The sequence below is a fragment of the Plectropomus leopardus genome, chromosome 1 (genome assembly GCF_026936395.1).
Source record: "Plectropomus leopardus strain MGB_pleo_1.0 chromosome 1, ASM2693639v1, whole genome shotgun sequence".
NCBI classification, from domain to species: domain Eukaryota; kingdom Metazoa; phylum Chordata; class Actinopteri; order Perciformes; family Serranidae; genus Plectropomus; species Plectropomus leopardus.
In genome coordinates this window covers 7,762,790-7,777,108 of record NC_142176.1, presented here as the reverse complement: position 1 = coordinate 7,777,108, position 14,319 = coordinate 7,762,790, and the positions used below count along the sequence as shown (strand labels likewise).

The following is a 14,319-nucleotide window of genomic DNA, read 5'->3' as shown; positions in this document are numbered from 1 at the left end:
AACATCGTTAGTCTATAAAGGCCCAGACACACCAAACTGATATCACCTGCTGCGATACCTCATGCCGTTTGGGTTTTAGCCAAAAAGTTGGACATGATCACACCGCAAGACTACAACCGACTGCCAAACAGTGCGTGTGTTCTGCGCCTGCGTGAGAGGAAGTGACTCGACATACCACCAGACAGCGGTCATCTGTAATTTCCATTCAGAGGGAAAATGGAAGACCATCCTGATGCCAGTCAGCCCATTTACACCACAATCCAATGTTGAAAGAACAGAGCATATTTACTGTGTGCCAGTGAACAACAACACATCCCTTCAGGAAATTTTCTGTTAAACAGCTCAATGAAGAAAAACAATTTTACCTTAGATAACAAGTTTGTGTCATTTTCAGGCCCTCTTGACTTTACATTCCTTACTTCTGTTTCTCTTTTCAAGCACTGTCAGAGTGATTTCATTCATCAACAGGCTCCTCCAGCGCCAATTCAACATAATGAATTGGCAGGAAAAAGCAGACTAGTACCGACAAGGGCCAATGGTGCGGGACACACCGCAGTGACTAGGGAGACAGACACTCACCGACGGCCCAACTTTGACCAAATGCAGACTGTGTGTGCGTATCAGGGCCTTCAGACTTCTGGCCGAGCCAGTACTGCAGGAAAAGTCCCCCTGAACTGAAATACGCACTATGGGAAATGTTAAAAATTAGTTTTAGGGCCTTGCTGTTCAACAGTAGGTTGTTCCTTCAGCTAAGGTACAGACTTGATGTCAGATCTAATAATCGGACAAACCAGTGCCAAGCATGGACTGCAGTGGTCATAAGACAAAACTGGAAACTGTCAGGAAGCTCCAGAGTGTTTAGCACACATTCTGTTTTTGACGTTACACTTTGTAGTTATGGCTTACATTGGAGCAGGATCAGCAAAGACAAAAAGAAAAAAATTGTTCACAGCAAAAAAAAAGTGAGAGAGCACAGATGAAAACACCAGTCTACCTTGGTTGGCAAGCCTTTCTTTTACATGCTTCCAAAACAAATGCAGGCTCTAGAAAGATCAACATGATTTACATCACAAGTTGGTCCGAGGGGCTGCCAAAACCAACACAAAATGAAAATTCCTTGTAGTTGCTTTAAATCATAGAGAGTGGTTTGTTAGAAGAAACGAACACAGAATTTCCTCATTAACATGAAGCTCAGAGCCGGGCTTTGTTTAGTAGCTGGCCCTGCCCTGCTGCTCAGCTGTGTGTGTAAGTGTGTGCTGATAATTATCACCTCTCTAATTAGAAATATGGCAACAAATCAGCATGGGAGCTAAAGCTGAAGTTGCTAGATCAGCTGATTCAGACGTAAAGAAACAGCACGGTAACATTTGTGTCACCTTTCTTTTTTTATCTCACTCAGGAGGGAGAGGTGGACTGCTGGCCTCTGGTTTGCCCCATGTTGATGTGCGAGTACACAGCAGTGGCAGAGGGCGAGTGTTGCCCGCGCTGCGTCACAGACCCCTGCTTGGCCGACAACCTGTCGTATGACATTCGGCAGACGTGTCAGGACCCCGCAGGCGCCGTCCGCCTCAGCGGGGACACATGGCATATGCCTAACTCGCCCTGCACTACCTGCAAGTGTAAGGTAAGCCAAAGCAACAGCCAGGCAGGTTTGCTTTTCTGTGCAGCATCCATGTTTGATTTAACACCACTGAGGATAATTAATTACTTCACCAAAAATTCACAACAAAGTATTAATTTATACTGTTTACAAGGGGGATATGTTGACAGAAAAGTATTTTTTGCTTAGTGTGTAATCACCTGAAAATAAGTATCATGGTGTTTATGTTACCTTAAGGCCCAGATACACCATACGGACATCAACAAATTGGTAGCAGCAACGCCCTGTTGCATCCCCTCATATTGCCTGTGTCTTGGCCAAAAAAGTTGCACACAAACACACCACAAAGACTACAGCCAACACCAGTTCAACTGAGCTGACCAATGACCAACCGTTGACTTGGTGTGTCAGGGCCCTTAGAATGAGCCATTTATATCTACATAGGGAGCAGATCCTTGTCCATGGAGAACACCATGTTGCCATGGAGATCACCCTATTGCACCGCTGGCTCCAGATCGGGCCATTTGCCTTTCAAGGTTCAAGCTCCTTTTTAGTACCCAAGGTAAATATTTTTGTGCAGATAGGAAATTCAGCAATCCAAAACAAGACATCACAACAATCTGGATTAAAAAACCATAAAAACAAAATACACAAAAACACTTATCATCAAGTATTAATAGCATCAGAGTATAAGAACTCCTATTAATGTCACGACAAAATGCCTTTATATAAACACACACATACACACTCACCTACTAACTCAAAAGCTTAAAGCACCAAGTACATCATCTTGTGCTCGCTTTGTTCAATAGTGCAATAGCAGCAGGTATAAAAGTATTCCTATATCATTTTGTTCTGCACCTGGGGGCCTCAAGCTGATGGCCAGAACAAGAAGCTGAAATTCACTTTTTAAGGGTTGTGAACAGTTCTGCAGAAGAGAGCTGGCCTTACACTGCAACTGTGAGGAGTAAAGAGCTGATAGGTTGAGTTAAGACTCACTTCTTAGCTTACTAGCCCACTTGACAATTTGGGCCAAAGAGGTTTTGTTCCTCAAAGCCAGGGTATCAAGGTGAAAAGACAAAAAAATAAAAGCCTGACAAAAAAAGGGGGCATCAAGGTTTTGTAATTATAAAAACAAGACAGTTTTCTAAGTAAAAATAAACACTTTTGCATCTGCCACCATAGTTAACAGTCCTTCCATAACAAGAGTGCCAGGAAAACAGTGATTGTGTAACATGAAACTGCTAAATTCTGTGTTTTGACTGGTTTAAATCATCTGGTCCATTTGTTTTTGGGGTAGGTAATTCGTTACCCACAATAAAACCTCTCAAATGTCTGGACCTTAAGTTATTGGAGAAAAAAACGGCCCATCTGCAACCTGCCAGTGTAGAAGAAACACTGATTTGTAACATGAAACTGCTTTAATCAGTGATTTCAGCAGGTACATCAGTGGCTCCATTTGTTTTGGGGAGGAAGAGCCCTCTGCTGATAATTCAGTTCCCGGAAAGAAAAAAAAACCTTCTTGAACGTCTGCATCTTAAGTTGTCAAAGACAAAAAGTGAGCACACATTAGCAGGTTCTTGGCTAGTGGCTCGTCTTTGACATGCTGAACTGTGTAGGAGAAACACTGATGTGTAACATGAAAGTGCTGTATTCAGTGATTTTAGCAGGTAAATCATCGGCTCTGTTTGTTTTGGAGAGGAAGAGACCTCTACTGATAATTCAGCTCACACGTTATACAGATCTTGTCAGCTGTTCAATTCCTCTGTGCCGTCACTGTGTTACAGATAATGGCAGGCATTACAGGGTATTGATATTGAAGAAAATTCCTGGAGGTGGACACTGTTATAGTGACTTTATCTAATGTGTGATGGAGGATATACAACGTCTGTGTGTCTGTCTGCCAAGATGAATACAAAAACATCTGAAAACCTGACTGTCACAGATGATGCAAGCGGCATTTTAATTTGAAAAAACCCAAATATGCAAATCACTGTGTCAGAAACATGTCACCATCATCTCCACACATGTAGTACAAATATTCTGTTACCCCTCAGTTCCGCTTTTTCCTTTAGCAATCAGAATTTAAATGAGCCAAAAGAAGCACATCAAATATATGGACTGAAACCATAATAACCATCACATGTCGGTTATTTCATATAGTTAAAAAAACTGAATTAGTAAACTTTGTATACATGTGCAATTTTTTTTTATCTCAAACAACAATCCTAGCCAGCCACAGCAGCTGGTGCGCTCACTCACGCTGTGGTCACAGCAAGTGGTTACAGCTTCTGTCGGAGATCCTGCACTTGTGTAAGTCACTCTGCTACCAGAGTGCTGCATCACGGTGGGTAAAGACACAGCTGGCCTCTGAGCGGCAGGGGAGCTCACTTTTAGAAAGCTAAAGCTGAGGCCCCCCACAGTCAGAGGGTACAGGCCCCATTACCCAGTCAGTTATCTGTCCTCCTCCCGAAGAGGGTCAGGTCAGCCAAATCAGAAACATAAAGAGAGAAGTTTTTGAGATACTGGAATCCTTTTAATAGGGACTGTTTCTAAAGTAGAGAGTGGTTTCAGTTAAGAATGTGTCACTATGACAGTTAGGTCTGTTGATTAACCAAAAACACTGGAATCTGTCTGTAGAAAGACACATGACCATCCTAAATTCTGTTCTCCCCCAGTGTACTGAAGCGGCAGCATAAATCTCAAAGACGGATATCTCAAAACCAAAGCCAATTGAATGACTAGATAACACAAGTGTAGAGGCTCATTCCTACTCCACAAAAAAAAAACACCAACACCCTTTAACATCTGGCTTTTTAATGCAATGGAAATGTGTACGATCAGCATTCACACCCGGGTCAAATGACTCGCAGTAGACACAAGTTTTTATCACCTCCGGCTCCGATTAGCAGTAATGGGAATACAACACACGAGTGACCACAGTAATTTCAGCTCCTAAACCGGTGAGTAATTACAATGCCACCACTAATTACCATCCATCTTCTCCTAAGCAGTACTCAAACACAGATCCAAATACATCTGCACAAAAGTTCAAAGAGAGACTGAATGAGTAAAATATGTATAAAGAGAAGAAACCACTGAGAAGTTTTCAAGGACCTAAAGATGAAAGAGTTGCTGCTGCTGTCTACTGTTAACCTGTTCTCTGGTTTGTCCATGATGTCACATGGACGCACTAACAAAACAACCCACACACACACACAAAAGCTGACAGAAAGGTAGAGTTGTCAGCGGTGTGTTCACTGGCAGTGGCAATGCAGTCTATTGCCTGTATTTATTTTTAGCCGTGTTTGAAAAACCTGCATGCATGCCCTAATTTTGATTGGAAAAGAGTACCAGAGAGAAAAATACAGAATTTAGTTTTGTAATTTATGCGACATTGACACTTGGCAACCAGATAAATCGGTGAGCAGTATATTAATCGGTAATAATCCTAATCTATTTATTTGCTCTGGCAGATGTATCCGGTCCTCCTCCCGTTCAGAAAGATTTCTAGCTGACCCAGCCCACTTTGGTCCAACCACAATCATTTACGTATCTAATATAGGGCATGTGTGAGACATTGACTGAAATAATGGAGGCTTTGTGCTTTATGCAAAATACATGGTGACGTCATAATCGGTTTGCCCAAGCAATGTCCTTCTTGAAATCTTTCACAACAAAGAAAATTTTAGTCCATCCAGAAATGCTTAACAGCAATGCCGTTTAATAGCCACACAGTATCATTTCATTATTCGGAAATGACTGGACAGAGACAGGTACCTCTAGTGGAGTGAAGGGTTAGGATTTTTCCTGTCACCTTTCACTAATTCTTGCCAAGTTGCTTTTTGCCTTTATTCCCATGTTTTTGAAAGAAATCAAACCAATCTGCTCACATTTCAAAGGTTTAAATGCTTGTGAAAGGTGTCTGATTGCAGCATAAGAAAACTGATGATCAAGGTTGCAAAGGGTTAAAAATGCATATGAAAAACATTGTTTGGTGCACAAACGTCTTAACTAGTTTGCTCTGGAGTTGTCAAACTAGTGATATTGTAGTTCTGACATCAAGTCCTTCTGTATTCAGTCTCTATATTTCAACTAACTGTGGCCGGCCAGACTCTGATTTGTATTGTTACAAACATGAACAGCATATTCACAACAGTATATTAAATATTCTCTCTTTTCTCTCCTTTCTTTTCATGCAAATCTGTTCAGAATGGGAATGTCTGCTGCTCGGTGGATCTCGACTGCCTTCAGAACAACTAAAGCTCTCCTCCTCCTCCTGTCCTCCTATCCTCGCTCCTCCTCTCCTCCTCTTACTGCGGGACTGCCACGCCCCCTCTTCCATCTGACAACTCCTCCCTTGGATACGTAAAACAGACTCACGCACACACGTGTGCATGCCAGCGTGTGCACAGAAAATACAAACATGCACTGGACGGACTGGAGTGTTGAGGGTGCGCTTTTATGCCGTAACTCTACAAACAGTGTGAGCGTGTGTGTGGCTCAGGCAGAAACTGAGGCCATTGTCGCTCTCACCACAGTCACTGTGTTGTGTATGTGTCTTTGTGTTGTTCCCATTTCACTAAATGTCTTGAGGAAACCTGTTTAGCTCCATGTATTGAACCACAAAGCAGAGAGAATTGGCTCAGTGTGAAGAGGATTCACAGCCGGACAGATTTTATGGAGCTTCAACTCTCTGTGTTGCAAAATGTAAACTCACTGTTGCTCGGTCATCTAGATGGTCATTTTAAAACATTTATCATTGCAGTGAACAAAAGTAATGCACCCTAATTTTGTATGATGTTCTGTGAAGCAATATCATCAAAGTTGATGTAACTGAAGCAGGAGATAGTTTGATGTAGAAATAACATCTAGGGAAGTTACAAAAACTACCTTTAAGTGTAATGATGTTTCTAACTTATTATGAACTTTTCTTGTGGAAGTGACATTTTTTTATTTTAGAAAAAAAAAATTACTTTCTGCTTTGATAAACACTTCACCCGAACATTTAAGATGTGCCACTTTGTCTTTGATCCAAGTCAACAATCCAATATCCAATATTTTATCTTTGATATTTTTTTAACTGTGTCCTACATTCTTCTCTGACAGATCCAAAAATAAGGCAAAGCAAACAAAGCTATTGTAGTAGACAAGTGAAAAATTCTCAACCTTAAATCTTTTAGGGGTTTTTTTAGTGAATTTACATGTTTATGGTCTCTGGCTGAACATGCAAACAAATTAAGGGTGCAGAACTTTTCTTTACATGCAGTAAAAATGTTTTACTACAAAGCATCATCTGCATTTCTGTCTCTGCACCGAACAGCTGTCTGCTTCTCCTACTTCAGGGACTGGATCCTGCCATGTTAATGTACCTAAATGCGTGTAATTTTTCACGTCGGTTATCTAATGGGGCATTTAAACTGGTATACCTTCATGATTCAAAGTGAGTCACCACAACGTTACTGTGAACTTGGATGTCAACATACTTGATCTGGTTTTCACTGGTATTTAAACGTTACGTTAAAGGGCAACATCTTGCTGATAAAATCATTAACTATGAAGTACAGCTACCGACTGATGCTTTTCATCCTGTGGCCTTTGCCAAGGTCGGGGCCATTGTCTGAAATACTTTGTTTCATTATTAAGTCTACACATGTTACTGGAGCTTTGATTTTTGAGAGGCAGAATCTGAATGCATCATTAGTTTTGGTCTCTGTGAGGCTAAATTGTGTCTTTTGGAAAAGGAAGTGCAGTGTCGACTTGTCAGAGTACTTTGAGCAAAGTGCTTGTCACATAATCAAACACGTTGGAGATGGCTGTATCTAAAAATTTCTGCATCTTTGTAAAGGCCCAGACACACCAAAATGATATCGAAGAACTATTGACGACAAAGCCGACAGATGTGTTGCCTCATGTTGCCTGTGTCCCAGTCAAAAAGTTGCACATGAACACACCATAAAGACAACAACTAATGGCCAAACAGTAAGTACATTCTGCACCTGAGGCCACATTCAGATGAGAATGGCCCTACTAAAAATGTAAAAGTCTTTCCTTTGCGTTTTTAAAAATAATCCGCTTTCATATGATAACATAGTGAGAACAATCCTCGTGCATGGATCCACAAAAATGCTGTAGTTTGTATGTCAGGCCAGTAGTTTCCACTGCGACAGGATAACCTGGTTTCAAAAATGTCTGTCATCATCATTCAGAAAGGGGAACTGAGAAACCATCTTGAGAGTAGTCACAACATTAACAACACAATCCAATGCTGAAAGGACAAAGCATATTTACTGTGCGCCAGCAAACAACAACACAAACCACTGGGAAACAGTTCTGCTAAAATACCCAATTACAATCTTACCTAACATAAAAACTTTGTTTTGGTCTCCTGCCCTCTTGATTTTAGCCATTTGTTTACGTCCCTCACTTCAGTTTCTTTTTTCGTGCGCTGAGCTGAATGCCCGATCAGTGCTTTCATTCCCCAGTGGGCTCCACGGTCTCAGACGATTCAATACGCTGAATCGGCAGAACAAAAGCTGACCAGGAACAACAGTGTGAGACGCACTGAAGCGACTAGGGTGACAGATGCTCGCCGAAAGCCCAACATTTATGCACCCTCAGCTTGGTGTGTCAGGGTCTTCAGAGACAATTTGACAAGCACGCCTCCCTTCAAGCACTGATTGGCCGGTCATGTGGAGAAGCGAAAGCATGCGCCATTTCCTCACTCAAGTTTAGTTGTCTGAAAGTGTGCGCCATTTATACGATTAACCGTATCTTGCTCCTTGCTATGATGGTGTCGTGTTCTGAACGGATAGTGGTAGTAGTCTTTTTCAAGGAGACCTCAGCCTTCAGTCCCGAAGTCTTTGAAACAATCTGCCTTCACATCCCTCATCCAGCTTTTGAATCAGGACGTAGCTGTCGTCTGTCCTGCTGAGCCATTAACGCTTCTGTCTGTAACACTTTCCTCTCGCCTCAGTGTCTCCTCTCTGATGTGGGTGACTGTCACTTAGCTAATTATAACACCTTGTGACATCAAAAGCACGTGAAAGCGGTTTGATGGTGCACAACAGATTCCTGCAGGCCAGAACGAGCACCAGATGTAACTATTTACAAAACGGCAGACCACAACGTGGGTGGAATTTCTCTGTTGTCTCGACATAAAAAAGAGAAAAAGCAAGAGGGTGGGGTTAATGAAGCCGTGTCACGCAGGCCTGGATTTGAGTATGCCAGGAGGTCACCGAGTGTCGAATGTGCTGACAGACGGCCAGGCTTAATAAGGCGGGAGATTCTGGTGTTGCTCCTGCTACAGTTCACACATTCGCAGCTCTGATCGGCTGCCCTGTCCTCTCCTCCACACCTCTCTACATTATCCTCAAACTTGTCTCGAGAGCGCTAATGTTTCCCTTAAGTGTTGTCGTTGTCACCCTGTTTGTCCATCACTGTCTGTTTTCTCCCCACAGAAAACTGGGGGGGGCTCTCTAACACTTACTTAAAATTTTGTGAAATTATCACGGACTTTGACATACATTTTGTGGCCACAAAGTGTGCTTCAGTCAGTCATGCACCTTTTGGTCAGGTCAAATAGTAATTCAGTAAATCTTTGTTACACTGCTCTTTATAACACCACTTAACAGTTCATTTTAGGATAAATAAAAGGATAAATGTACTGCTTTTCAAAGCTGGAACCAACATTCAAGGTCTTCTCTACACGTTAGTTTCTCTGCACACCATCAGTGTAGTTGCAGATATCACAAATCCTTTTCTTTTTTAGGAGAATCTGTTTGCTGCCTCAGAATTTAAAAAAAAGTCCATACATAAAGATAATCCTTCATAGTGAAAATGAAACTTTCATCAGGGTTTTGATCCCTAAACAATACTGGTATTGTGAATCAAAATGGGTTGATATTGGGAATTTGAGTGCAGGTCACGGGACTTTTATGGTGATTGTTCTGTTCCAGACAAATTTTCGGAGACAAAAACCCTTAAGTAGGCCTGGAATCCACACCTGTGCCCATCTTGACATTTATTTCCTGTGGCTACGAAACTTGTCCTGACTTCCTATCCCACTCGCTACAACACATAACTATCTTAGATGCTTTTGTACAGCACCTTTGCAACAAGTCTGACAGTGGAGATCAAGAGTATCTGATGATTATTCAGGCATCTGGAGGCAGGAAATTATAGAGGCAGTGAACACTTGTGCGTCACTTCTGGCATGTTTTTGTTCAATATCACCATCATTTGTTACAGCTGAGGATCTCTCCAAATCGAATAACCCTGTCACCAGAATATTTGAGCCTGTTTACGCCTGGTATTAACATTAGTCTCTATGATTTGAAAACGAGTGGACTGCCGAGACATCGCCGTTCACACCTGTGTCTATCATGCATCTCCAGCTGATCACTTGTCTTCAAATTTTGTCACTGCCTACACGACTTACGCTAGAAGAACCCAGAGTTATTATGTCCACATTTTTGCAAGCATGCTCTCTAGTCGCGTTAACAGTTGTGTTGGTACAGCTGGAGGTATTGCTGTCAGCAGAATTCAAAACATCTCCTTTATATAGCAGTTCATGCAACAATTTGTCAAACTCATCATAAAATGGGCAAGTTAATAGGAATAAGCATGAGTACTTGAGTACTCATTTGCACATCAGTATCCATTCAGTGAATAGAGTATTAGCTGCCTCCCCTCTCACATGTAAACATGACTTTAATATATATTATGTATATTAGATATAAATGGGTAAAATTGTATTTAACAGTAGAGCTGTGTAATAGTATATAAGTGCCTCCTTGCCCGGCTGTTGCTTTAAGCACTCGTAACTTTTACGTTACTTTTTGGTTCATAGAGCTGTGTACATCATACAGCGTAAGGGAGGAGGACAGACCGCACAGTGGGGCTCTGAGATAACATCATCCTTCCCCTCTCTTTGACTTAGAAATATCTAGTGTCAGCAAAAATTGTTTTGCACATTTGTGGCCTGGCACTAACTTGTATACTATATTAAATGAATGAAAAGAATCGTTGAATATTTGTGTTGAACTGCCAAATCTGATTCGACTGACCTAATTCAGGCGCAGCCCCAGAGTACTCTGAAATAATAATTTAATGCAAGTACTTGTGAATATGGAAGTTAATAAAAATGCCCATTCCTACATGTCATAGAGCGTTAGCGCGCTGTCACTAAAAAAACTACCACGTCCTGCATCAACAATGGCTTGCTTGTTGGGGACGCATAATAGTTTACACAACAAATGATAAATGGCTAAATGTGTGCCAGCTGCCTCGACAAGCATTTTGAGTGATTGGATCAGAATGCATCTCAGTGGTCAGTTTCACTTGTCTTGAGTGCTGTTGACTTCTGCTTGGATCACCCAAGCCCCATGTTAATACCAGGAATAAAGAGGGCCTTTCTTTCCTGCACTAGCTAAAAAGAGAAAACACTGATGCATTTGTTTTCAAGTCTAAAACAGCCTCAGGGGTGACCTTGGTCCTTGGAGTAAATATCTCCACCATCACCCTCCTGCTGACCTTCCTCTACTTAATGTCAAATCAGTTCTTGTTTCTGGTCGTGTTTCGAAGATATTTTTCTACCCTCTTATGCACAGAGTGCACTGACTCAAAAACACGGCGGCCATTTCACAAACTTTTTGGAAAGGTGATGCTGGTTGTTTAACCTCTGGAGGGGAAAGTGGGCGCGCAACGGGGTGTGCCGACTCTCTGACCTCTCAGTCGCAATGTCCTTGTGTCGTCTTTGCTCACCACCACATCTGTTTGTGTCTCACATTTTTCTATGTACTCTTCCCCATTATCACAACGCCTCGTGTAAAACTGAAATTGTCACCCGTGCACAAAGTACACACACAAAAGAAAAAAAGTGATGTAAATGGTATCTGTACCCATCGAAGTTTCACACAGCAATCGAACGCAGACATTTGTACAAACTATCACTGGAAACAAGGTTTTCAGAATGCTCTGTTGATTGATTTGATATGAAATATAATGACTACTGTAAAACACTATTTGCAAGTCTGTGTGTAAATGTTTTTACATGCTGACGATATGATAAAATTATACAGTTTTTTAATTATCATTGTGTTCATGAATAATGTGTTAATTTCAGTGGACTACTTTTCTTTTTGTGGGATAGGTTCTGTTTTGCTGTAAATACTGTGTAAAGTGAAGGGTCCTGTAAAGAGAGTAAGACTATGTGAATAATTCTCACTACCACAGCTTCTTAGGATCTGAGCGTTGCAAGTCGAGTGTGACAGAGAAGCAACATTTCTATTGTTTTTACTATTTCTTTATTTTTCTATTCTTGCCTTAACCCTTTTAGTATCTGTCATAGTTTGTCTTTTCACTGTTTTAGGACAATATTATGGATTTGACTAGCCTGTGTATGTACAGATCTCTGATCGGTGTCCCTCACTAAAAGCTGAGACTCAGCAGAAGCGGATTTGGTATTCAGAACGAGCGCAGACGTCCCAGCGTCTGTGCCAGGCATCTTTGCAAACAGATGAGGAGCTTGGACAGACTTCACCCCTTTTTTTTTCAACACACGTCTGTATGAACTGAACTGAAATCTCCAGAACCAGACAAAATAGAACTATGTACACATGTTAAAAAAAAAAAAAAAAAAAAAATCTACTGTTGAAACTGACAATGTTGTTCTTGATTCAGTTCCTTCAAAAAAAAAAAAAAAGCAAGCCATTGTATTTCTCCTTTAATGTCTGACTTTTTAAAAGAAGCAGTTTTGGACCTTCTAGATCCTGATGTGCTTGTTCATGTTTTTGATAGAGGATCGCAGCGGAGGAATCCTCCTGGTCCCGTCATTGTTTCTTCTCCTGATCAGAGTGGCCAACCTAATTGTACTCAAAGGGTTAAGTGTCATTTGACTTGAAGACTGTGTCGTGATAAGAGTTTGCTGTAAAAAAAAATTATTCCGTTAATAAATATTTTAGTTGTTTACTTTATTTGCTGAGGGTCTTTGGCATTCAAAGTGTGGTGATGACTGGCAGCTGAGCTCACAGGTTTAATGGAAGAGTATAGCCTGCAGAGTGACGGCAAAAGTAGGACAGATAGCACAATCACAAGAGACGCTTAAATGGCTCACCAACGCGCCATCCACCGGCAGCTCAAAGGAAAGCAATGGTTTCGAGCCTCAGAAATGAAAGTCAATCCCAGCATCGGCACACAGTCCTGGAGAAAGTCTTTCATGTTTCTTCTTTTATCAATACTGCTGTTTTCCATTTCCCTGGGGAAATGTATGAAAGGCTGCGTTGCAATAAAGATAAGTACATTCTTTTGATGCTTTAAAGGCACGCTGCTGTGCTGCTAACAGGAGCCGGTACAGAAACACTTCTGAAGCTATATTGTGGAGGAAAAAAGATGTGAAAGCTGCACAAAATTAAACTTTTTTTTTTCCCTGCAGCACAATCGATAAAAATACACACACCTGAAATTATATAAAAAACACAAATATCCCAAACAGTTGGAAGTTACTATTAACTAAAACTATGATTTTCCAACAGCTTTCAATAACTCAGCCAGAGCTGCTAATTTTTTATGAGTTACTAACCTTGATTTTTGAAATCTTTCAAACGCTGTCCCTGTAGAAAGATTATATAAATACAACAAAATGCTGAATTTATGAGCAGTTAAATCCAACCTTTCTCAACTCAATACTCAATTCTGCCATCATACTCGTCAGCAGTTTATGGTGGCTAATGTTAGGTAGTGTTAGCCAACTTCAGATATACTTTGGATTTTTTTTTTTTTAACTCAAAGTCAATGAACTACACCACTGGACCCTTATGTCAAAGCCAAATATGAATTCCTGTTCTTTATATGGTGCCTTTTCTGCCTATGCATACCATACAATATACTATCAATTATAAATTCACAACCAATTTCTCAGTTAAGCTTTATAGAGTGCTGCAGGGGCCAACCTGAAAGTTATCACTGCCCAGGGGGCTATTGCACAAAAGTAGAATTTAGATATCCAGGATAATGGAAATAATGTAGTGCAGCAGGTAATCATGTTGCTTTCTGCCTGCAGGTCTTGGGTTCAAGTCACCATTAATACAGTGTGTGTCTGTTTACATTATAAATTACATTAATTATTATTACCTTTAGCTTCTGCTGCACTGACACGTTGTAATTACAACGCAAGGAGATACTTGTTATTTTTGCAAATCTGTTGGACACTTAATAATCAATGAAATGTTTTATGAAGACTAATTACCAACACTATAAAGGTAATAAGTATTTACACACTTATCCTCCTCGACCATGCTCATCCACAATGCCACACAGAGCGTCTGAGGGAGGGTGAGCGCCTCATCACTGATTTCTTCCACCTTTGCAACTTCATTAGTCATTTCTATTCATATCAACGAATGTAATAATAACCGACCAGTATATATTACATATTCACTGAACTTCTGACAGTAAGATGATCAGGAAAATAAGTGGTATTGTGGACCGGGTGCTGACTTTAACTATTTGGCCCTGGTTTAAATCTCCCTCAGTGTGCATGTTACCTTTAACTTTACACTGAAAGTGATAACAGCAGACCTACTTCAATGAATTACAGCGTGGAAGTCTGTTTTAATGCAGCCTTCTAAAAATTAATAGAAATAAAGAGGACAAAAAGACCATGGAATATTTATAAAACATGTTTATTTCTGATCAGAGTGACAGCTGAAATCAGACAC

The 14,319-nt window shown here is 40.8% G+C and overlaps 2 protein-coding genes across 3 annotated transcripts in view; one reads left to right on the top strand and one right to left on the bottom strand.

The window, feature by feature from the left end:
* The window catches only part of LOC121946268 (protein kinase C-binding protein NELL1-like), a 453,829-nt gene extending 441,524 nt beyond the window's left edge, over window positions 1-12,305 (top strand). For both annotated transcript variants that reach the window (XM_088069950.1, XM_042490773.2), the window contains 2 exons: window positions 1,400-1,624; window positions 5,813-12,305. In XM_088069950.1, the coding sequence (XP_087926076.1) occupies window positions 1,400-1,624; window positions 5,813-5,863 (276 nt within the window). In that variant the 3' untranslated portion in view covers window positions 5,864-12,305. The remainder of the gene's footprint in view (window positions 1-1,399; window positions 1,625-5,812) is intronic.
* LOC121945971 (uncharacterized) overlaps window positions 1-14,319 on the bottom strand; it is a 124,425-nt gene that overhangs the window by 36,045 nt on the left and 74,061 nt on the right. The gene's annotated exons all lie outside the window — the stretch shown is intronic.